Raw genomic sequence first — 25,930 nt, 5'->3', positions numbered from 1 at the left:
CGCATCGCGATGCTCGTACAAATCGCGCAGCATCTCTTTACACGTTGTTTTTCTTTCCTTTTCCTTTTCCTTTTTTTTTTTTTTTTTGGTCATATTGATTATGTAAGCTGTGCAGCCGATGAGCTACCCAATCCTTGATATTGCGCATAAGAAGAACTGAGGAAGAAGAAAAAGAAGAAAAAGAAGAAGAATAAGTAGAAGAAGAATTATCATGAGAACAATAATGAATATTCATTTTGCAATAGGGAATCTAAAGTCATTTGTGTGATGCTAGGCCCTATCTGGCTTACGTGAATGTATTTTGTGTGTGTGTTTTTTTTGTTTTTTTTTTACGGTGCAGGTCTACTCCACAATGAAATGAATTATCGTTTGTCGTTGAAACAGAGAGCGAATAAAAAGATTTGAGAAAACAAAGTACATTGTAAGTAGATATTTCTCCCTTGTTTTGAATGCACAGATATTCCAGAGGCGAACAAACGGGTCCGAAGACTTTCGGCGAGGCTGGGCTAGTTACAGGAGAGGATTCGGTTCGGCTAGCGGCGACTTCTGGCTCGGACTCGACCGGCTGCATCGCTTGACCTATCAGGATGAGTACGAGCTTCGTGTCGACCTGGCCGACTTCGATGACATCGCGGTGCACGCCTGGTACAGCTGGTTTCGCGTCGATGGCACGGCGACGAACTACAGGATGCATCTCGGTGACTACAGGGGTGTAGCAGGTGAGGGGCCTACTTCTACAGGTTCATGATAAGGATACAGCCTTTCGCTTCTTGCTTTTTTCGTTTGTTTTATTTTATTAAGCATTTTCATTACGGGATAAAATGCCTTCGATCAGCCGGGTAGTGTTGTTTTCCAGAGAGGCTGTGAATGCAATGTCACACAACAGCAACAAAAACAACACAGCAATGAGCAAACTTATCAAATATTATGTCACATAATAACAAAAATTAATAAACCACAAAAAGGAAGAAATAATCATTATATAGACATAAACTCACTGAACACAAAAGGCTGCAAAAGAAGGTGAAACTCACACTCTCGCGTAAATGCAAACTATTGCACTTGCCTTTCATCTTTCGTCTGCACGTTTTCTTCTTGTTAGATTGCAATTTCATAATAGCCTGCTTGATGAACGATTATAATTTCTCTATCATGATTTTCATGTACTGTTGTGACTGCCATTAGTCCTTATTACATTATTCAGACTATCTGAAATAGCCAATGTGACAGATTCGAAGTTTTCAAAATATAGCCAATCCCTGTGTTTCCTTTGTGCAATAGAAGTAAAAGAAGTAGTGGTGGTAGTATATGATAGTAATGAAAATAGTGGTCATGATGATAGGGGTCATCCCACGAGACCGACACCCACGAGTCATACAACCAACGAGTTTGACATTGAAAACAGGCCCATGGGTCATACAGCTCACGAGTCATACAGCCCATGAGTTCGACACTAGGTAAATAAAGCCCGTGAGTTCTACACTTCGTAAAAACAGCCCACGAGTTCGACAGATATAACACGGCGCTTAAAGTGTCGGTCTCGTGGGCCTTGTCTGCTTAGTGTCGAACTCTAATGGGCTGTATGACTCGTGAGCTGTATAACTCATGGGCTGTATGACTCGTGGGCTGCATGACTAGTGGGTGTCGGTCTCGTGACGTACACCCTGATGATACAGGGGCCGCTGAACTGGAAATTGAAAAAAAAAATATATATATTTTTTTCTTTATTACTTTCCAAGGGTCAATGGTCCCGCGGCCTGCCTGTTATAATGATAGTAGCAATACTATAGTTTGTTTGTTTGTTTGTTTGTTTTTGTTTTTTAACGAAAATGCTTCTAAAAATTATGGTATTATTTCCCCTCCATCAGCAAGAAGTTTCCAGTTTACTTTTCTGAGGAAAGGTCTGAATTGAATATACCAACTTATGAATATAATCTAATTTTCAGGGTTGCAAAAGGGACATACGAAAGGACATTTTGAACCATTTAGTCTGCAAAACATGCTTTGCTGTGTTTTTTTTTTCTGGGGGGGGGGGAGGGGACGTGCCCTAGAGAACGTTTTTATCTTCTTTATGTTGCTGATATTTCGGGGACTAGAGTCGTTATGAATGTTTGCCTATTCTGAGCTCCGTCCCTTTTTCCTTGGCGCGATATTTTTGCCACTTGCGACAAACCAAGAGGGTGCTCGAATTTTTGATAATCACGAGACTGCGCGTATCGCAATCTTCGGGTGTCACGCCCTCTTACGGCGTGAGGCGTACACTGAATCCCCACAAGAGTCCAGAAGTTAGACTAATGTTATTGCATGGTGTTTGTCTGCAAACGAGGCTTTTGAAGGGATTAGACAAACGTGCACGGATTAATATCCTCCTAGAGCATAATCCGATAAGGCCATCGTAAATCTTATTTTGATTATGGAACGTATAGTAGGAAAACGATTGAGGCCATATCCGAATACAGGGCATCAATCACTGTGTAAAAACTTCCTAAGGAGGATCAAAACCAAATTCCATACCAAAGAGCCATAGATTTCTTTCATTTCAACACTTTAATAAAGATAGATAGATGTTTAAGAAAGCAGCGTGCTCAGTTGGAGCAAGTTCTATTTACTTTGTAGCGTCTGTGCGATTATACTAAAGCTCCATACTTACCTGTTCGGCGGAGACAAGAGCCTTCTCTATGGGTCAACTAAGACTAAATTGGTCTGGCCATAGAGAACTGGATGTTGTTGTTGTTGTTGTTGTTGTTGTTGTTGTTGTTGTTGTTGTTGTTGTTGTTTTGAAGCAGTTTGATGAATATGGCAATCAGGCAATTTTGGTTAAAAAAAATAAAGCAAGATATGGTGTGAATACCCTTAACAAGAAACTTAAGAAATATGATAATATTAATCTTTAAAAAAATGAACGAAGCTAGTTATGATATGAAAATGAGAGGGAACTCACTGAAAGTGTCATCTGTTATGTTGAGTGTAACAGCAAAAAAAAAAAAAAATACAAAGGATTGAAACAGTTCTACGTAATTTTTTTTTTGAAACTTCATGTTCATGCGTTCAATGAGCACTTCACGCAAACGGATGTCGATGACATTACAGTGTGTGACACTCACCTTTTTAACGGTAAGAAAATTATTAATGAAACGTTTGAGTTTGGCAAGTTTTCGGAAGAATTCGTTATGAGGAAACTTTGAACCGTCTCGGATTTAAATGGCAAGGCCTTCACCATTTTGTAAAACTCTTCTCTATTGAGTGATGACGGGTCTTTTCTTCCGCTCTTTTGACGCAGCACTTCAATAGTTCCTTGAAAAGTGGTAGTATTCTTGATGAGGGAAAGCTTGCAAAGAATACTCTAGTCTTCAATGATGTGGATGATTATACTGGATGTCAAAATCTATTATCCGATAATGCCGTTTTATCATAGTATGAACATTCTTGAAGGAGTAGTCGATAAGTAGGTCTTTGCATTCTAAGAGCGGTACAACGTACGAGTGACATAACAGTCTGGTTTCCGACAACGTCACTCTACGAACACCTCACTGTTTGATGTACATGGTTATTTGTTACCAAATATTGATGAGGGGTACGTGATAGGAGTTCCTATTCTTGATTTATAAATTTGCCTTTGATTCTATTTCACATGACTTGGTTGTTCACAAATTTGTCAACAATATATGGATTTGGTGTTTCCACCTTATACTGGATTAAAAACTTTGCTGCCGACAGGCAACAGCGTGTTAAGATTTCCAGCGCCATATGTGACTATCAACTAATATGTAGAGGCGGAGTTCCCCTGATCACCAAGGCTCCTTTTATAGGACAGTTTCTTTTTTCTCACTATTGTGACCTACGTATTAACTGCCTTTTAGCTTTCAAACTAAATTGATATATATCCGACAACTCTGTAATGTTCTCTACGTCAAGAAGTCTCTGAGCGTTCAAACTTATTACAGAATAAAACAATCTTGATATTACATAAATTCTGATGTTAAATTGTTCAGAAAACAATGAACTACTGCTCAAAAGGAAGAATAAGGAACGGAAACTGCTTTTTGAGCAGTTCATTGAATTTAGATATCTTTGTGTAATCATTGTTCAACACATAAAATGGAAGAAACATGTTGACGTGATGTTCCTACCGAAGCGAATCCTATTCCTTTTGTGTAATAGTCTGAATACATATCCCCGACCGACCTAATTGTTCCACAATGAATATGATAAACGAAGTGCTGAATGTAACATAAAAATAAGTTGATATCCGTACGCCAAGCAACATGATGTTTTCCCAGCTAAGCTGGCAAGCACTTAGATTGAGGAATCATCAATGTTGCAATATTTGATTCTTTACAGAGGTAAGATCTTCTGTAAAAGAAATATCAACACAGTTAAAACTGACTCTTATAATAGATCATTTCACGTTCGTGTGGCTTTTGCAAAACTGTTATTTTGATGTGTTGAAAAAAATGAAGTAATAAATATTATCTTTTGAAATGTGTAACCAGGAACACACTACCAATGCAATCTAAAAACTAAGGGCTAAAATCTAAAAACTGGAAGGGCTACCCTGCTTAAAGAAGACTGACTAAATAAACAATAACTTCAAGTTCAAACTATTTTTAACAGTTAGTTCCAGAAGGTATTATGACCATTATTGTCGTAGTACATTGTACGCTTTGTTTTCTTTGAATCTGTATCAATAACAAACATGGGTTATTGGAAATAGAATTTCATTTAAATTTGAATTTGAATTGTTGTGCTGTTGTACATAAGAACAAATTAAGGTGAAGTTCTAAAAGTGCTATGGATCAGCTGAGGCAGTAAATGTTATCTTATCTTAAAACATTTCCTTTTTCTATTCATGTAATTCTTTTTAATACAGGAGATGCGATGTCGTATCACAACAACCAGCCGTTTAGCACCAAAGACCGCGACCACGACGCGAGCGAGGCCTTGCACTGTGCCCGCGACTCCGGCGAAGGTGGGTGGTGGTACAATCAGTGCTTAGAGGCAAACCCCAACGGGCTGTATCTGGGCGGACAGACGGAACGAACACGAGAGGGCGTGGTGTGGACATCTTGGAAAGGCCCCAACTACTCGCTGAAGAAAATCGAGCTCAAACTTCGACGAGTAGCCGATTAGCGAAAACAAGAAGCCCTCTATGAGTGATAAAAAGGGACAGTTGACATGTCAACTTTAGCGCGGAAGAGCGACAGTGGCATATCCTACTGCCATGGCAAAGTTTATTGATACGAACTATTTCGCGTGTGTTCTCCCACGATGTTAAACTTCTCAGGATCACTACGTAGAAATATCATGAAAGAGTTAACTCGAACATTGTTTTGGACAAGTGAAATTCGGCAGGAAAATGCGACGTACCGATCGAAACACTTTCGCCTTTCCCCATGCGATGTGTGTTATCTCTCTGGGGTTAATTATCATGTCGTAATTTAGTCAAGCAAGTCCTTTGGGGAACAGAGATTCTTGCAAGAGTCAAAATAGTGTCTGACCGTGATCATATGAAATATTGAATAATTGATGATAAACTAAGAAAATGGCAAATTACTATCTACTCGTGTGACGTGAAAACAGAGAAATGTGTTACTAGTAATTTGTTGCATAAGGGATTGTGATGGGAATAAGAGAGGTGTCCCAGTTTTAAGTTGTTTTGTTTTGTTTGTTTCTTTTTTCTGGAGGCACTTATGATGACTTTATGACCCAGTTTTAAGTTTGTTTGTTGTTGTTGGTTGTTGTTGTTTTGTGGTTTTTTTTTTTTGGGGGGGGGAGGCATTTTGTAGATGATGACTTTATGACACTGCAAAATCACACGTTAGTATTTAAAACAAAATTATACTATCATGCCATTTATATTAGGAAAATGTGGGCTCCTTTTCGCATGTGTGTCACTATGGTCTTAGGATGCACCCAGTATTCACTGGATCTCTGATGACGGTACTTTTTAGGCTTGGCGAATTTATGTAAGGTTTATGCGTGGCTTTTGATTGTTGTATTGGTGTATTTATAACTCTGTGTAAACCGCTAGAACCTGTCACTTTGTTATCATGTAAGTCAGAGTTTTATTTTTTTTGTTGTAGTTTCATACACAATCACATGAGTCATATTTCCGATAAGCTTTTTACATTTTTTTTTCTTTTTGACTCCTGAATAGTTTTAGCAATACCTCAACTCGTAAAGATATCATGTTTTTGTGTTCCATCAAGTTCGAATGAGATTAAGTTATTTTTTTAGAAGAAATCTAGGGAATTCATGTTTCATTCGCCAAACGAATAATAAGAATAAATAAAAAAATAAAAAAAGTGAACTCTCCAGCGGTGAGGGATATACCCCCGAGATAAAGGGGGAGGTCTCCGTAAATAGAAAATTATTCCTTGTGAAATTTGTGGTGTAAAATACAACGAAAAGTCCAGCAAAGTTTCTTTCAACATCCTTTCAATCAATTTTGATGATAAGGGACCGCTTCTTTATGCCCCCTTCACAAAATTCCCAGCGTACGACCTTGGTCTGTTCAGCAGTGTTACTAAGCACTGTTGTCTTGTTCAATTATTTTGAAGTAAAAAAAAAAGTGCACGGGTATCGCGTCGAGTAGGGCAGATTCTCATCTAACTCAGTTGAATTATTCACATATCATTATACTACAAAGGCGTGTGATTAGTTTGGTAATTACACATTGTAGTTCGATCGTTATCAATATACACATTGTAATTCTTATAGGTGAAAATGATCGTAGCCGTTGTTTTTAATTGTGACTATTTACCACAATACCTTTAGTTAAACATGTTGCTGAATGCTGATCACTATATCAATGTTGACGCACATCATGACAACGTGATACACTGTAGTGGGTTTTTTTTTCAGTCACGAAACACGCAGATATATTAATCATAGATGTTGAAGTAAATTATTTATCAGGAATACAATTGTTTCGATAGTCTCAGGAATACGGACAATTGCTGTAATTGTCATTATAACACAACACGTTATTGTTTCAGTTACCTGTATATGCAACTGTCTTCGCAAAATTTGCAAAATTGCTTTAGAGATTAGGCAATCACGACTACCAAAGCATTCGTCCCTTGTTGTTAGTAATGGGAAAATGCTTATCAAAGTACGATTGCCTTAGAAGTAAGCACTCTTTGCTGTACAGTATTAATTTGCCGTGGTCAAAGCCTCGCCACTTATGATGGAAAAATCTTATCTCCATAATTCCTGTCATTCTTCTTGTCGTTGTGTCCTTTCTTGATTTTTTTTTTTGTTTTTACTAATCTATTTATCTATCTGTTTGTCTGTCTGTCTGTCCGTCTGTCTATCTCTCTTTGTTCCTGTAAATAGCCGTTTCTCACATTCTGTTAGTCCCTATCAAATCTGTCTTTGTCCCAATTGCCTCGTTCTATTGTGTCCCGGTGTCTCTACCAATACTCAAAATGTGTAACAAATCAATGATTCATGCGAGATATTTATCAGAGAATGTGTATGATTGAACTTGTTTCTGGAACAGCTATTTTAAAATCAACACCGAGCGGGAATACTCTCGTTTCAGTTTTACACTTCTCTGTGCTGTCGCCAGGTTGTGTGGTAGTGTCGTGTTCACTGATCATGGTGACGGTAGTGTGAGCAGATGTTTTCGTTCAATCAATAAATGTGCATAATGAAAATATGTAAAACTGTATCTGTGTGTATTTATACATAAATTTACATATATGTGTGTGTCTAAACGTTTTCATCTTCCCTTGTCATTAGATTACCTTCAGTGAGGATAAAAATAAAAAATTAAAGGTGCTCACTCACAGGATGACTATCACAACAAATACCCCAAAGCCTGTTCATAATGCAATGTATCATAACTGTCGTTAAACTTGACTCTAGTCACTACGGTTATTTTCTGTTAATTTCTGAGCAGCATGTGCCATTTTCATCCAAGGAAATAGCGCTTTCACCGTTCAGAAATGATGGTTCATTATAAAATTAGGTTTGGTTTCTTTACCTAACTGGCAGAAAGCGTATCCTTCGCCTACGCATTGTTGATTTGTACCTCTCTAAAAAAAAAGTCGAGTGAAAATATTCACTCTTAATAGAGTGAATACAAAAAAGAGTAAATTTAGAGTGAAATTGGAGTGAATTTTGAGTGAAAATGTTCATTTTCACTCGTTTTAGAGTGACCTCAGGGATCACTCCTAAATCTTTGAGTGATCCCTGAGGTCACTCCAAAATGAGTGAAAATGAACATTTTCACTCAAAATTCACTCCAATTTCACTCTAAATTTACTCTTTTTTGTATTCACTCCTTTAAGAGTGAATATTTTCACTCGATATTTTTTAGAGAGTTTACATTTACCCCGCCCACACTGACGTTCTGTACAGTTCTCTGAACCGAACTGCCATCAGAACGAACGATAAACATATCATACCGAATAGCACCGTTACAATGCTAGAAGTGCGTAACGAAATTGGAGCAAACCTTCTATAATTCAATAATTCGAGAAAAGCAGGAAATACCCCATTGCACCTGTGCATTCTAAATCGTTTCCTCCTGAATTCATGAATTATATCAATATAGCATAGATTGCCTCCCTCCTCCCCCCCCCCATAACAAAAATGATGATTGTGTGAACAACTTACGAAGCACATTTTTCAATTCAATTCAATTCAATTCAATTCATTTATTTTCATTCTTCTTCTTTTTTCTTTTTCAACAAAAACATAACACAAGATAAATCAGGTTTTACATCATAAACAAAGAACATTTGTCTTAATTAATAAATGGTATCAATAAACATAGGAGCGCATACTGGCAAAAAAAAAATAATACAAAGTCATGCTTCAGTTGAAAAAAAAGGAAGAAAGAATAGAGAGGTCCACTAAAAAGCAAAGCTTGTAGATTGTGAACCACTCATAAAACCTATAAATTACTTATTTACAAACACTTGTGACGAATATAATATACGACAGGACGGGACAAAACAGAAGAAACGCAACAACATGACACAACTTGCCAGAATAGATGAAAAGTATGGAAGGCAAGAAAGAAGAAAAGAGAGAATGAGAGAATACCTACACGCTGAATATGGGAAATGGAACAGAGGATGGTAGAGAATGTGCTTCATAGAGTTGGTGCTGCATGCAGCTGAGCAAGGATTGTAATGGCTACTTCTTTACGTAATAATAAATTCAGTGTTTGAATGATTGGTGGGTGGATGATGAACTCTGAGGTTAACAAAAACTATAGCTGTTAATGGAAAAAAAAAATGTCAGGGAGGATTTAATAAAAAAAAGTTTCAACTTGCGCTTAAAAGAATACAAAGATGGGGAATTTTTTATTTCACAGCTCAGTGAGTTCCAAAATCTAGGACCAGTGTATATAAATGTATTCTGAGCCAATAAAGTTCTCAGGAGGGGTAAATGAAACTCATTAGATTGTCTAGTGGGATAATCATGAAAAGACTGGTTCCGTGGGAACATTGAATTAAAAATACTGGGAAGTGCATTTACATTGTAATTAAACATAAACTGACCAAGTTGAAAAAAATACAAATCTTTAATTTTCAAAATCTCATGTTTAATAAATAATGGCTCTGTATGGGAACGTGGCGGGACGCCACAAATAATACGAATAACCTTTTTTTGTAACAAAAGTAATTTATCTAGTAAGTTTTGATGGGCACTACCCCACGCTAGGAGTCCGTAATTAAGATAAGGTAAAATCAAAGAAAAATACAACGTCAACAAAGAGGACAATGGAATATGAAACTTGAGTCTATTAATAATACCAATATTGCGTGAAATTATTGTACTAATGTTAGTAATATGCGGCCTCCACGAAAGTTTATCATCCACTGTGATACCAAGGAATTTTATATGAGGAACTCGTTCTAACAAAGTGTTATCAAGAACAATACCTGTGTCTAAATCTTCTAAAGAATTACTAAAAAACATATACTTAGTTTTCTGAAGATTAAGAGATAATTTATTAGCTCTTATCCACTGAGTTACTTTTTTCAATTCGGAATTAACTATGCGTACAAGAGTATCTGGATTTTGGTGAGAAAAGAAAATATTTGAATCGTCAGCAAAAAGTATAAATGAGAGTATGTCAGATGATCTACAAAAGTCATTGATATAAATGATAAAAAGTAAAGGTCCTAATAAACTACCCTGTGGGACGCCACATTTAATGAATTCTAAACTCGAGCTGTACTCGTTCAGAGATACATATTGTTTTCGGTTTTGTAGGTAACTCCTGAACCACTCCAAGGCCTTCCCGCGTATTCCATAATGAGACAGTTTATAAAGTAATATTTCATGATTAATTGTATCGAAGGCCTTGGAGAAGTCCAGGAAGATACCAATAAGATGAGAATGATTATCAATAGTGTGCGCAGCGTGGTCAATAAACTTTAAAAGAGCATGAATGGTGCTATGTTTCTGACGGAACCCAAATTGAGAATTTGTAAAAACATTATGCAAATTCAAAAAATTAATTGTTCTTGTAAATATCAATTTTTCCAATATTTTAGATAAAGATGAAAGCAAAGAAATAGGTCTATAATTACATATATCAGAATCATCTCCTTTTTTAAATAAAGGGAAAACCTTAGCTATTTTCATAAAATCAGGAAAAACACCACTTGATAAGGATTTATTGAAAATATATGAAAGTGGGTCAGCAATTGAAGATATAATCCCCTTTAAAATAAAATTACTGATATCGTCATAACCGGCACTTCGCTTGTTATTCATTGCGGTAACAATATCTATTATTTCATATTTTGTTGTTGGAACAAAAAAAATAGAACTGGAATTGGATTGACCTAAAAATTCAGAAAAATGTATATTTGACTGCGGTATTTTTTCTGCCAAATTCTCTCCAATCATTGAAAAATAAGAATTAAAAATATTGACTATATCATTAGGATCTTCAAAAACTTTATTATCATGTCTTATTTTTATAATTTCTGATTTCTTTTTTGATATATTCATAGCCTGCTTCAACACCTTCCATGTATTTTTCATATCATGTTTATATTTTTCTAACTGAATCATATAATATTTTCTCTTTTCCAACCGTATAATCTTCGTTAAAATATTCTTATACGAAGTGTATTTATATTTTAACTTCTCAGTTTTTTTCATTTTGAATTTATAATATAACCTATTTTTCCTATTTATTGAACGAAGAAGAGATTTTGTAATCCATGGTAATTTGGGGGACGTTTTATAATTAACTGACTTTTCTTTTAATCTGGGAATATATTCATCTAAATGTCTATTAACTATCCCTGAAAAATTCTCAAACGATACATTTATATCATCATTATCATAAACACTAGACCAATCAGCCCTGTCTAGGTTAGCACCAAGACTAGCCAAATTTTCTGGTGTAGCTCTACGTCTGGATGAAAAAGAATGAAACTTATCAACACAATGTTTAAGGTCAAAACATGCTATAATGGGGAAATGATCAGTAATATCAGATAAAATTATGGAAGAATTTAAAATCTGCACGGAATTAGTAAAAATATTATCAAGGAGGGTGGCGGAATGATTTGTAACACGAGTTGGCTTCGAAATTAATGGCAAAAAAGAAGCTGACAAAAACATTTCAAGAAATTCTTGAGATGTATTATCATCATTCTTAACCAAATCAATGTTAAAATCACCCATTATGAAAATATTTTTATTAATAAAATGGGTTTTTTTTAATAAGTTTGATATACAATCCAGAAAATCTTTAGGACTTGAACTTGGGGGTCTATAAACAATACCAATCATAATATTTTTACTTTGCGGAATGATTATTTCCACAAACAGGGACTCTAAAGTATCATTCATGATATTGAATTCATCACAAACACCATATTCAAATTTTTGAGATAAATATAACGCAACTCCACCACCCGTCCTGTTCCCTCTGTTATTAACAATAAAATCATAACCATTTAATGCATACGGCAAATTATCATCAGATGATAACCATGTTTCAGATAAGCCTATCACTGAAATTTGATGTTTATTTTGGTTATCTAATAATATCTGTAATTCATCAAAATGTTTATTTATACTCCTTATATTCAGATGTAACATAGAAAAAGTGCATTGTGAAAAACTCTTTGTAAAATCTTTGAATTGATTAACAGTGACATACTTAGAAGGAGTTGGAGTTAAGTCATGTTCAAAATCAAAAGCATTATATAAATCTTTTGAAGATGCGTTAACATCGTTGGCAATAAAATTATCACAAAAAGCAGACGAATGTAACTGAGTACGACTTAATTCCGAAGGGAAGCGTCTAAACAAATCAAAGAGTTCATCATCATCAAGGGAATCAAATGCTGCATTGAGTCGATTAGCCATAAGGAGAGTCATAAAGTATATGAAGGCATGTCAACTGACGAGTTTGTAAAGGAATGAAATATAATGGCACAAGGGAAGCACTAACAGCCCCGGGTTCACGGATAGAACAGCGAGTAGGCAAATTCACATGGAGATAGATTTCTGGCAACATAAACAAAAACATAAAATACATAAACAGCATAGGAAAAGAACATAAATTACATAAACAATATAGGTAGAAAGCGTACACACAATCAGTCAAAGTCTGTAGGAGAACTTTGACTGGACCAGTACAAAGCATGTAAACGGACATAGAAATAGCTCCCGAATTTGAACAGATTTGCTGTTTGTAGGAAATAGTTATGAATATTGTCTAAAAAAAATATTGATTTGTAGGATGAAAAAAAAAAATATCTGTAAATTCATTCTGTATATCTCACCCTCGCTCCCGATTCCACCCCCTCCCGGTGTTCAACGCACTGATTGCATGTGTACAAAAACTACAGTTTAATTTGTAATGATTGACAAGATGGGAAAAATAGTGGAATTAAACGCACTCGCGTGTAAAAGGAGCAAAAAATAATCAAACAAACAGAGTGTTTTGATGAGGGGGGTGAAGAAGGCGAAGGTGGGACAGACAAGTATTTCATAGGCATGTGTTGAAAAAATCAGCAAGAAAAATGCTAAGGCTGTTTAAGCACACATACAATTCAGTTTTTTACTGGGTGGTTGAATTTTCGTGCAACCAAGGCAGGCTAACGACCGTCAAGTTACACCCGGCATTGACTTACAGAATAAGAGAGAAAACAAATGCGTCATGTTACATGACAGGCAGAAAAATGAGGGGAAAAAAAATGTGAAAACAGTCCACGTGCATTGTTACAAAACAAGGAGGAGTATAATATACACAGGGATGTACACGGGGGTATACAGGACTGGTCGGATCAGAATGTAGATTGAAATTGTAGCTAATCTGAAGGACTGGTAAGTAGCAGAGGTGACTGCCCTCGATTGGACATTGGACATTGTGAAAAAGAATACCACTGAAAACATTATGAGTATAACGACAAGTTGAATTCAAATTGGGATACACATGTACCTATATATCATTAAATGTGTCTTATATTATGTGAATACCAATACGTGAGTGGAACAGGTTCACGTTAATTTGCTGACATTACGCATGTCGGACAACACTGCTGAAATGAGTAAACATGAACGTGCTATAATGATGATAATGATAACCCTCGCAGGGGTGACGGGGTAACAGCTGTATGCGAACTGAATGCCAGACTTACAAAAGGTGATGAGAAACAACAACAACAGATCATTCCATAGTCTCAGGAAAAGCGTTATTCGTACATTATTGGATGCATAAATAAATAAACCGGTCTATTGTTCGGAAAAAGATGTACTGTATGTCCCACCTCCGCTCCCGATTCAACCGTCCTGGGGTTAAACGTACCGATTGCATGTATAACTTGTATTATTTGACAAAGTGGGGAAAAACAATCGAATACTAGGCGCTCACTTACGAAAAAAGAGCAAAAAAAAAAAAGAGCAAAAAACAATCAAACAAACAAAAACCAAAGTGTTTGATGAGGAGCGTGAAGAGGGTGGAGGTGGGACAGACAATTATTTCATAGGCATGAGTTGTTCAGTCAACATGTGAAACGCTGAGACTGTTTAAACACACATACAATTCAGCTCTTAAAAGACAGGGAAAATGAACTTGCGAACAACCAGAACAGACAAACGACATTCTCGGCCAAGTTTTACAAGGCAATGTCTTACAAAAGAATAGAAAAAACGTGAAAACAGTTCACGCGTCATGTTATATAACAAGTAGAAAAATGTGAATACAGTTCATGCGCAGAGCGCAATGTTACATAACAGGGAGGGGTATACAGGACGGATCAAAATGAAGATTGAACTTAGTTGATCTGGTTATAAAGGTAAGTGGCTGAGGTGACTGCCCTCAATTGGGGGGGGGGGGGGGGGTGTAAGGAATGAGTAAAAAGAGGATACACATAATGACCCTCTGGTTTTATCATAGCTCTGGTTGAAACTGGATTATACACATGATTAAAAAATCCATGGGCATTTTGAAAACGAATACCTCTGAAAACATTGTAAGTATTGGGATGACGATAAGTTGAATCCAAATTGGGGTACATTATAATCCAATGTACATAAAATATTAATAGCAAAGTCTTGCAACGTGTGAATACCAGTGCACGAATGAAACAGATTTAAGTTAATTTGCTGACATAACGCATGTCGGACAACTGCTGAAATGAGTGAACATGTCCGTACTCTACTGATGACCCTCGCAGGGGCAGACAGGGCAACAGCTGTATGCGAGCTGAATATAATACTTACAAAAGGTGACACGGAACAAAAACAACAACAGATCATTCTAAAGTCTCAGGGGAAGCGTCAAATACCTTTGGATGCATGAATAAACCGGCCTATTGTTCAGAAAAGGATGTACTGAATATCCTGCACCTCCGCTCCCGATTCAATCGTCCCGGAGTTAAAGGGATAGTACAGTTTTGGTGGAGATGAGAATTGGGCTTTTAACTTTTTGCGGGATACCATGAAAACACTTATGATATAGTACAGAAAATACCATTTTAAGATGAATTCAAAGTTTATTTGATGAAAATCGGGTTTGGAATGACTGAAACATCCAAAAACAAAGTAAAACAAAGCGATCGTAATAAAGTGTGGGTCCCACACTTTATTAGAATCGCTCTTTTTTGGATATCTAAGCCATTTCAAAACCAATTTTCATCAAATAAATATTGAATTCCTCATAGAATTACATGCTCTTTCATATTTCATAAGAGGTTTCTCATCGTCTCACCAAAAAATGTTAGAAACCTGAAATTAGGTCTCAACCGAAACTATACGATCCCTTTAAACGCACTGATTGCATGTGTAACTTATATTGTTTGGCAAGGTGTGGAAAAACAGTGGACTTCTAAGCACTCACGTATATAAAAAAAGGGAGAGAAGAAGAATAAAAGTGTTTGATGAGGAGGGGGAAAAGGGCGGAGGTGGGATAGACAAATATTTCTTAGGCATGTGATGAAAAATCAGCATGTAAAACGCCAAGGCTGTTTAAACACTCATACAATTCAGCTTTTAAAAGAGAGGGTAAGTGAACTTGCGAACGACCAGAGCAGACAAACGACCTTCTCGGCCAAGTTTTACCGGGTTTTGTCTAGCAAAGGAAGGGAAAAAATGTGCATGAAAACAGTTCACGCGTCATGATACACAACAAGTAGAAAAAATGTGAAAACAATTCATACGCAAAGCACAATGTTACATAACAGGGAGGGGTATACACGATGGATCAAAATGGAGATTGAAGTTCGCTGACCTGGCTATAAGGTAAGTGGTTGAGATGACTGCCCTCATATAATGTGGGGGTGTAAGGGATGAACAAAGAGAGCGTACACGTAATGACCCTCTGATCTTATTCTAGGTTGGGTTGAAGTAAGTACTATATGATAAAAAAAATGGCATTGTGGAAACAAATACAACTGAAAACATTATGAGTATTTGGAAAATTAAAAGTTGAATCAAATTGGAGGTACACGTGTACATCCATAAAATAGACGAGTCTTATAGTGTGTGAATACCCGTGGGGGAGTGGAATGGGTTTCAAAAAAACACCTTGACCTTCAATGGAAGGGTACAGACCCTGAAAAGCTGTACAAAGAATGAGTGTTATTTGGATTCCGTAACGTCTTGACAAGAGTATGTTTAACACATTATGAGTAATAGGGCAAACGAAACGATCTAAGGAATACACACAGGTGGATATCAGTGAAGAGTGTATGGACAAGTTTTATGCACTCTGTAAGCAATTTGGGACAAGAAAAAGAAATGCTGTACATCAAATACATGACTTTAGTTTCCGTTTTGGGGGAAAATTCACAACAGGAGTAATCATACTAGCCCGAAATTCAACTAGCATGAAATTGAACCTTTCAAGGACAGTTGATATACAGTACATACATTTCTATTTAATCATTTGCTAAACACGTTGGGTAAGAAGCCAGTTGGCAGTTGATTCGAAATGAGTATAAAATGATAATGGGTCATTAGAGCAAAATTCAGGGTTTTTTTTTGTTGAATACTTCAGATTAAAAAAAAAAAGCAAACATACACTACTCGGTATTTGTTTGCATGGGGTAATTATAACTCTGAGCATAAGGATTTCAGACAAAATACGAAATTGGAGGAGTGTGACGGACATGCTACGTATCACATCAATGACTTTAGTGACAGTTTTGGAGTGAAACTTTGAACAACAATTTATTGAATTCTTAATACAGTCGATTTTGTAACTGACAGCAATAGCATTTAATGCTAATACGAGATGATTCAGTGTAAACAAAAGGTGGCTTTTCATTATACCTTGCTATGTAATTTAAGGGTAATTGGTATATAATTTAGGGGTAATTTAAGGGTAAGCCACATGGCAACTGATTAGGAGCGAAAGAATGGGTCATTGAAACAAACATTCAAAATCACCAACTACTTCGGCGGGAAACCAAAAGCAACAAGCATACAGATACATGTAGCACTTATTGTATTGTTTGAAGTAATTATCAATTTCAACATGAGACAGGAAAAATGTGAATGGAGCGGAAATATCATCAATTCATATTAAAGAGTAAAACAAATTCGAAAAATACTAATCTTACATGTTATTCCTTCCAGTCAGTCCAACGGTCGGCGTTCCCTCCATTTCGTGCACTTTTCCTGGTTTGGAGGAGGACTTTGGTTCCAGCTACCTTTATCCTGGTCGATAGGTCATTGTTTTTCCTGATGTTGTATGCCATTGCTGCCAGTCATTGCTGCCATTGCTGCCATTTTCACGTGGTGCTCGTTGGATATTATACACTGTTATACCAAATAGAATTATGACGAATGCAAACAATTGCTAAATTGATTTGATTTGATTTGATTTATTCTCTATATGCCATCTTTTTTCAAATACAGCAACTTTCTGCAATTTCATTGACACAGTACAAAATAACGGTAGTATACTTTCAACAATTATCATCATTTTCATCAATTATACAATACATCTGTAATATAATTACATGAGTTACATCTTAATAATTTGCATACAGAACGATTGCCAAGAATAAACAAAAAGCTTGACTGTTTGGCAACCGATAACGAAATAAATAAGAATTAAACCAACATGATTGTCCAAAATTGGAATCGGAACTAAATCTGGCCCATCTCTAAAAATGCCATCCTCTAATATAATTAAAAATATCTATTGTAATTTAAAGTAAGAAAGGTTAGGAACATTAATCCGGAAACGGTATAAAACACAATTCCTCATCAAATTCTTTAACAAAAATTAGTTGTAAGTGAATTTTCAACTCGACGGAAACAATATAGGCCTAGAACCATATGTTTGTGAGAAGTTGAAAGTAGCGCCTATAACTTTGAGAAGATTATCAACCTCAGTTTGTTGCCAGAAGTGGTTAGTAACCCTCTACGTGCCATATTGTTCATCTGATCATGTTGATCACCTGTCCATCGGTTTGTGTGAGAAATTTATAATTAACATAGAAAGGGTTAATACAGAGTCACATCAATTTCGAGACGGTGAAGAAATGTCACTTCGATAAGTTGTGTCTTTGTTTTCAACGCCATAGTAATATGCGGCATCGTCACCAGTTTCAGTTTTTCCACCCCACATTCGTCGGGGATACATGCAGATTACATGAGGCATTCACTCATTGATATCGATTGCGCTGTTTGTGACGCAGATGACACCCCTAGCTTACTTGTGTGAACGAGGTGATTGATTTATTTCCAGCATGGATAATATGGTGCGCAAAATATTCATTGGACATGACATTGATTGCTTTGTTACCGTCCTTGTCAATGGGCGTGTCACATCGCCTGCATATCATCCGATATTTCAGGTTTAACAGTTTTCAGATCGGACTCTTTCGATGTAACTGCTCTTTCGTTACACCTCTAGTCATCCTGGACAAGGAAACAACTTGGTTAACGAAGGCGGGATCACTCTTTCCGAGAAGTTTACAGCAGGAGTTTACCAAAATTAATGTAATCTTGTGAGAGGCCTCTCCGCTTAAGTGCTTGCGAGATCAATTTCACACAGGTGTGTAACACATTTCTAACGTTTGGAGCAGAACAGACTCGCAATGAAGTATAGGTGATTCAGTATAATTTCTTGACACACATCTTTCGTGCTCCAACAACTGGTTGCAGCATTTAGCGTTAGACATAAACATATCATGCCATTATGTATACCACATACTACTTACTAAAATATATTCAATTTCCACCTCTTTTATCATTGCTTATACCAAGACGGAGTGTCTTTGTACCGCGAAATGTGCATCCCTTCACGATTATTGAACGAACCTTGAAGAAATCAATGATTTATAAAAAACAAGGAAACCCCCGTCCACTCTAGTGACTCTATTCTTCCCAAAACATGTGAATATAGCTTTCAAAATAAGATTGAATAGAAATGAATGTGTGGTAAGTACTTATTAAGCACATTTTTTTATATCTAGTAGTGCTCGGAGTACATCCTGAATAGCCAACATTTCCATTCTTTACGTATTACATTTTCGAAACTTTGTTTCGGTAGAGCTGGTTCATTTTTAATCCATAAAGGCGATGTGTAAATATCGGTACTTGTCATAAATACGTCTCAAAGTTATCATAAAAAGTATTTATTAAATACTTTTTCTTTTTCTCTCCATCTTAGCTTAGATCGTTATATCTCATGAATCCATTCTCTGCTTTCACGTCGTGATAATATCAATGATTGATATTGCCGTATGATATTGCTTTATAAGGTAAATTATGAATTATGATGATTAATACTGTTGCTGTGATAGCTCTGTTATCCTGCAAAATGCTTTGAATCAGTTGTTCAAATATTTAGAGATGTAGTTTCTTTTTATTTCTACGCTTTTCCCTCCACAGTTCGATACAATTTTCGGTTTTCCTCATGGTACGTATGTTGTATTCTCAGTCACGATGATGATCCAGCCACGAAACGCCTTCCTAGTGTCGTCATGGGTATCGTATGCATTCCCTTTTTGCCTCACTTCGTTGATCGCCCTGGTCATTTTTAACCCACTTCCAGTCCATGCCTGCTTAAAATATTCGTCAAGTCCTGCCACACCGACCCCTCCTCCAAGCACACCAATGCCCCCCGAAACCTGCCGGCCTGTACTTCGGCTTACATCGAAGCAGATGGAACAGATACGAAATGCCACAGAAGAAGGTACGATCTCAAAGCTTCGTGCATGTCGCCATTTCACGTACACTAATCAGATCCCAATTGTGACCAACTTTACGGAGGAGCAGATTTCGTTTATACTGGATGTCTACAAAGAATTCTTTGAGGAACGCAGCTTCCAGGGGTTCGAAGGAGGCGGGCTTAGAATCTGGCAGCAAGATCTGAATTCATCCATATGTGGCTCAGCGACACAATATCCAAACAAGTTCTTCAGCAGCCAGACTACTAGCCCCGATTCCGTTGGCCCCAACTCCCGGAGAATCACCTCTGGAGGTACCCCCTTACACTCATCTACTATCGGTTCCATCTCCGTAGGCTACCACGGAAGTCCAAACATCCAAGTTCCCACCTCGGTCGAATCCATAACTCAAGACCGTGCCATTAGTGGCCCAGCCTCCGTAGGCCCTTTCTCCAGAGGCCAAACCTCTGGTGGACCATATTCCGTTGGTCCCACTTCCCCATACCCAGCCACCAGCGGCCAGTCTTCCATTGGCCCCACCACAATTGACAACTCCTCCAATGGCCCCACCAAACTTGGACCCTCCTCCAGTGACTCTGCATCCAGAAACATCATCTCTGTAAGCGACTCCTCCAGTGAACCCACCTCCCAAGGCCCCACAACTCGAGATCCTTCCGAACTAGGTCTATTCTCCAGAAACCCTACTTCCCCAGTCCCCTCCTCTCACAGTCGCACCTCTCTATTCCCCTCCTCTAGGGGCTCGACTTCCAGCAGTCCCTCCAACAGTGACTCCTCTTCCCTAAGAATCTCCAATAGTATCCCCTCCACAGGCCTAACCTCAGCCAGACCAAACTCTGTCGGGTCCACGCCATTAGGCTCCTCGTCCAGTGGCTCATCTTCAGTGGGTTCAGCCGCCACCACCATTAACAATTCCGCCAATATCCCCACTCCCACTTCCACTGTCGTAGACCCCTCCAGTAGTCATACAACCTCCACTTCAAAAGGCCATTTCTCCACCGTGCCAACATCCAGCAACCCCACCTCCCAAGGCCCCACCACCGCAGGACCCTTTGTCAGTGGTCCCACCCCCAACAACATAAACCCTGGTGGCCACTCCTCCAATTCACCCACCTCTCCAGGGCCCTCTTTTGATGACAAAACCCTCAGCAGCCCCATCCCCCTAAACCACACAACCCAAGGCCCTTCTACCCCAGGCTCATCCTCCAATGGACCTACATTACAGGCCTCCTCCTCTAACACTGCCACCTCCTTACGTACCTCTTCCCAGGGCCCAACCTCTCGGGTTTCCGTCTCAAGCAGTCCCACCTCCAATAGCCCCAGACCTGTCGGCCCCACCACCAAAAGCCCTTCTTCTACCCCTATCTCACTAGGTTCTTCCTCAAGCAGTCCAAGCTCCAACGACACGACCTCCTCAATCCCTTCGTCCAAAGGGCAAACGTCCAGCGTCCCTGGTTCTGTTGGGATCTCTTCCGCCATACCCAAGTCAGAAAATTCCACCAAAATCAATAATCGGAAACGGAGAGCATCTTCAGTTTCCAACGAAAGAGTATGCGGGGTTTACGTAATTCCTACAAAGCTCGTTACGGCGTATGATATCGACGACAATCCCGTGCAAGTCGTTCACGTAAGTGCTGTACATACTAATCTATTCAAATGGGCTGATCTATAACAATACAATCCTAACCACGATTCTTTTGTAAGATTTCCGTTTCGAGTCACGACGTTACAGGAAGCGTTTGCATGAGCTGAGTTTACTAGGGATCGATTTTTTCTGCTTCGTTGGATGTCTCTTAATTCTTGTAAAATCTCTTCGATAATTATGATCAGGACCCTGTTTCATGAGTTATAATATTGATTATATAGTTGATTTCTGTCATAAGTGTATGGCAGCCTGTGTGGTAAGGAAATTTATAATCGATTATTAAATGGGGCCCAGGGGCCAGGTCTATTGTCTGATTGTTAAAAATAACAGTGTATTTCAGGTTCCACGATTGATTAGATTCACGAGATATACTGATATTTTACTGAATGAATACAGTCAATATGTACCAATATTTTCATAATCTACAAGATACAAAAAGCAGAATTATTTCTAGGTTGAAAGTGTTACAACTGATAGTAGAAGCATAATGTTGCTGACTTAAATTATCATATTAAAATTATAACTCGGCGTCTTTACGAAACGAAGAAAAATCTGATTCAAACAGAGGTATAACGTGATGTTTGAACTGTGTTATTAGCTATATACCACATTCCTTAGTACAGCAAAATAATGGTAATAACAATCAATATGATGATTATTTTTATCATTATAATAATAAATAGATAAATAAATAAATAAAAGTACAAATGTCACTTTAACACAGCGATTCTGTTATATTGTTATATTTTGCCCTTCCCTCCCTTGCGTAGCTACCCCAGTATACCCAGCGGGTCATACGCACGGAGTGTGTCAAAACAGAGTCTGATCATGCAGTAACCAGGATAAGTGGCAGCAGCGTCTTCTGTACCGTCATAACGCGGAGCGTTCCCGTGGTCGCCATCCGCCTCGACGAAAACACCGAAGCGCAACACGTCAGCACGGTACGGATTCAAGTGCAGAGCTGCTCGAGTCTGTTTAACACGCAGACGTAGACTGTACGACGTTTTGACACCCAGGGAACAACCTTCATACGAATGCTACCCACCCATAATGCCACTATTTTAGGATTATGCCCAGGCTATGTCTCTGTTTCTACACATGGCCGCCTTTTATTTTTTTTTTTTTTGCGTTACATAATTTCAAGTGCTTGCTTTCTAAATCTATTAATTATTTCATAAAAGTTACCCTGAATTATGCTCCTTCAGCAGCAAAAAAAAAAAAAAAAAGAAAAAAAAAAAAAAAGAAAAGAAAGAATGATTGTGACGTTGATACCAGACAGCGTCACACCGGTAGATTTCCACATCTAATCATGGAAATTCCTCATTCTGCTCTATCCATCTTTACATAACAGCAGATATGGAGAAAGTGTTCTGATTGTTCAAAAGTAGCTACGTTGAGATTCTCTGTTTTGACTAAAATGACTTATTTTTCATTTGACTAAAATAATCGTATGACCTTGAGAAGAATATGTGGTTCCACCTGTCCTTACCTACGTCAGTTGTGGGAGTTAGTGTACGGTCTTCACGGTCTTGCTCGGGGGTTCATGTTCACACGACAGTAGCTTAAAGGGTGTGTACAGTTCTGGTCGAGGTGAAGATTTGGCTTTTAACGTTTTGTGAGATATTCAGAAACCACTCTATGAGATGTCAAAGAGCATGCAGTTCTAAAGGGTATCAAAAGTTTATTCGACGAAAATCGGTTTTGAAATGGCTGAGATATCTAAAAACAAGGTGAAACAAAGAGATACTGATAAAGTTGGGGCATGTCGCCTTTTATTATTAGCACTTTTTTGGACATCTCAGCCATTTGAAAACCAATTTTCATCAAATAAACGTTGAATCCCTCTTAAAATTACATGCTCTTTCATATTTCATAAGAGGCTTTTCATTATCTCACTTAAAAATGTTCAAAACATGAATCCGTACCTCAACCAGTACTGTAAACTTTCATTTTTGTTTGAATTTTTGGCAGAAGAATTAAGTTCAAGACAATATCGAATGTTTCCGACCGCAAAAAGTAATGATTATATTGGCAACGATGTATATTGTTCACTTTGCACAGCCACGGTTTTTTTTTTTTTTTTTTTAAGGGGGTGGGGCAGTTTATATTCCTGGTACCACTTCCGGATTTCATCAGCTAACAACCAAATAAAAAAAAAAACAGAAAAAGGCCTTCAGCGCGACTTCTTCTGCGTAACTTCATGATTCCCCTCGCGGATTTCTTCAAGGGGAAAAAGTGGGGGGGGGGGGGTCCAAAGTGATTACACCCTATAAATTCCTATGTATTGGTAAAAAATTGGGGCTCCGCCGGTCCTGCTTTGGTACAGAGTCCTTTGTCATTGCATACTTTCAATAAATTGTTGGTTTATTATATCTAAAGATGGCAAAATGTAAGTGTAGAACATGCATTACATTACATCTCCTAATAATCGAATGAACATGCGTTCAATTTTGATGAATCCAGTTGAATGTCCTATTTATGTTTTATGATGCATGTCTTTATAGACGAAATTCTTATTTATGTACACTGGTGGCATGCCTGTTACGTGATGTGAAAAGACAACACAGAGACAGTAAAAAAAAAACACTTTTACCAATCAATATAATATGATAAATAGAAAAGAAAGAATAAAATAGAACTATATATATATATATATATATATATATATATATATATATATATATATGCATACATGTTTAGAAGAAGGAGTCTGGAGTACGCCGTTTTTAGTTCCTACAAGGTTTTTATCAACAAATTTTCAGCCCGCCTCGGGTCTTGGTCAGTGTATGTAGTGATAAGTCTTTGCAAAGAACCTAAATCAGTGAAGCATACTAATCTCAATGCATTAAATCAATTTTAAATAGCATTTCGATCAATGAAAACTGCGCATGAGCCATTCGAATTCGTAAGAAGGGTTTTCAAATTGGCAGGTACTCTAGGTTCATTCAAATTTGCCAACACTGGCCGAAAATGGTATTTCACTCATTCAATTTTGCAAATGGGCAGTGAAAACCTGAGCATATTCATTCAAAATTATGTCATATAATTTCTATATTGAACAGGTGGGAACATTTAAACGTGTGTATTTTGATTTGCCTTTTTGTTTCATCCACACATTTCAGAGGAGTAAAAGTATCATATTTTTTTTTTGACCCCATATAACTCGAGTTTGTCAGTTGTCCCATATATTATGAGCTATCAACTCAATGGTTGTTCGGTAACGTCCCTTTTCTTTCATACATGGCTGCATGGCACTGTATACATGGTATAGACCTATAACATGTACTATTACTACCACAGATTAACTTCATCTTTTTAAAGTCATGGCAGCTCAACTTAGATATAGACGTATATCTCAAGAATACAGAGAAAGAAATTGGCCGGAAAAACCTATTACATACGGAAATATGGACATTCATGATGTAGTGTAGGCCTATAGTGATGTGAGACTGTTAGAAATGGTGTGTGTGTGTGTGTGTGTGTGTGTGTGTGTGTGTGTGTGTGTGTGTGTGTGGTTTCCCGTCCATGGCTCTAGTTTGGTGATCATGGTGATGTAATGTGTTTATATTCAACAGAAAATTGCGCATTTCTTTCAACCTTTTCCGTTAGTTAATTTTGAGGCTACTGTTTGAGAGGTGGACTGCTGCATTTTTTTCTCTTAAAATGATTATAACCGATTATCGTTTACTTCTTTGATTTCATCGTATTTGTTCAATAATGTTTTAAAATCTATCGCTATCAGTATAATACTCGCAGTTCATATAGTGAATATATTTGTTCGACTACTAATACCTAGTACATGTACATATACTACTAGTTCATGCATGACTTTCCTAGAAAATGCAAAAATAAACTCAATATGAAACTGAACCCAAAACTTGAATAACAGCCATACTAATTCTTTACACAGACACACACACAAAAAAAAATAACTCCCTCGCGTTTTATTGTCGCCCCTTTTTTCAATTCAATTCAAATGGATTTATTGGGAATTTCTGCATCGAATATATATTACACATGAAATACAGTAATTTCTTTTTATTTTCAATACAATAATACGTACAGTGTGTACATCCTAACATAACTGAGATATACGTGTACAGATTGAAGAAAAGAATAAGAGAACACGTCAATTGGGAACCACTAGGAATATAGTGAATCAAATGATCTGACTGAATTATGGCGCATGTATTGGGAATGTGAATGTAGAAGACTGTCGTCAAATAAGCATATAGCTTGAAGATACGACAGCCTTAAAAGAGAGGAAAAGAAGAAAATGGGCAAAACATACATCATGTATACTTATCGAAAACAAAAGAAAAGAAAAAAAAATCTCCCATAACAATGAAATTACTTAGTCTGAGGTTTATTTTTTATGGTAACTTAGCAACCGGTGACAGCATGAAGATATGACGTATTTACTTTGGCTTGTGAGAAATTTGGTCTATTTGAGGATTTTATTCAGTGGAAAACCAGGTTGTTGAGCAAACATTGTAACGCCTCCGAATGCATAAACACACTCTTTCATTCTATTGTCCATCTTATAACCACTTGCACCAGTACACCCTCTGGGATTTCCCCTTCGAAAGTTGGATAGAAGTATGCCAGTGATGTCATTTTTATTTTTCTTTCTTCTCTTCAAAATTAC

The 25,930-nt window shown here is 37.3% G+C and overlaps 1 protein-coding gene across 1 annotated transcript in view; it reads left to right on the top strand.

Moving 5' to 3' along the window:
• The window catches only part of LOC140243806 (microfibril-associated glycoprotein 4-like), a 41,361-nt gene extending 36,043 nt beyond the window's left edge, over positions 1-5,318 (top strand). Inside the window, exons 3-4 of the mRNA XM_072323473.1 lie at positions 458-719; positions 4,871-5,318. Of these exons, the coding sequence (XP_072179574.1) occupies positions 458-719; positions 4,871-5,130 (522 nt within the window). The 3' untranslated portion in view covers positions 5,131-5,318. The remainder of the gene's footprint in view (positions 1-457; positions 720-4,870) is intronic.
• Positions 5,319-25,930: the final 20,612 nt, after the last annotated feature.

Source organism: Diadema setosum, chromosome 20 (assembly GCF_964275005.1).
Source record: "Diadema setosum chromosome 20, eeDiaSeto1, whole genome shotgun sequence".
Taxonomy (NCBI): Eukaryota; Metazoa; Echinodermata; class Echinoidea; order Diadematoida; family Diadematidae; genus Diadema; species Diadema setosum.
Note: the sequence above shows the minus strand (reverse complement) of the source record. Positions and strands in the feature narration are given on the sequence as shown.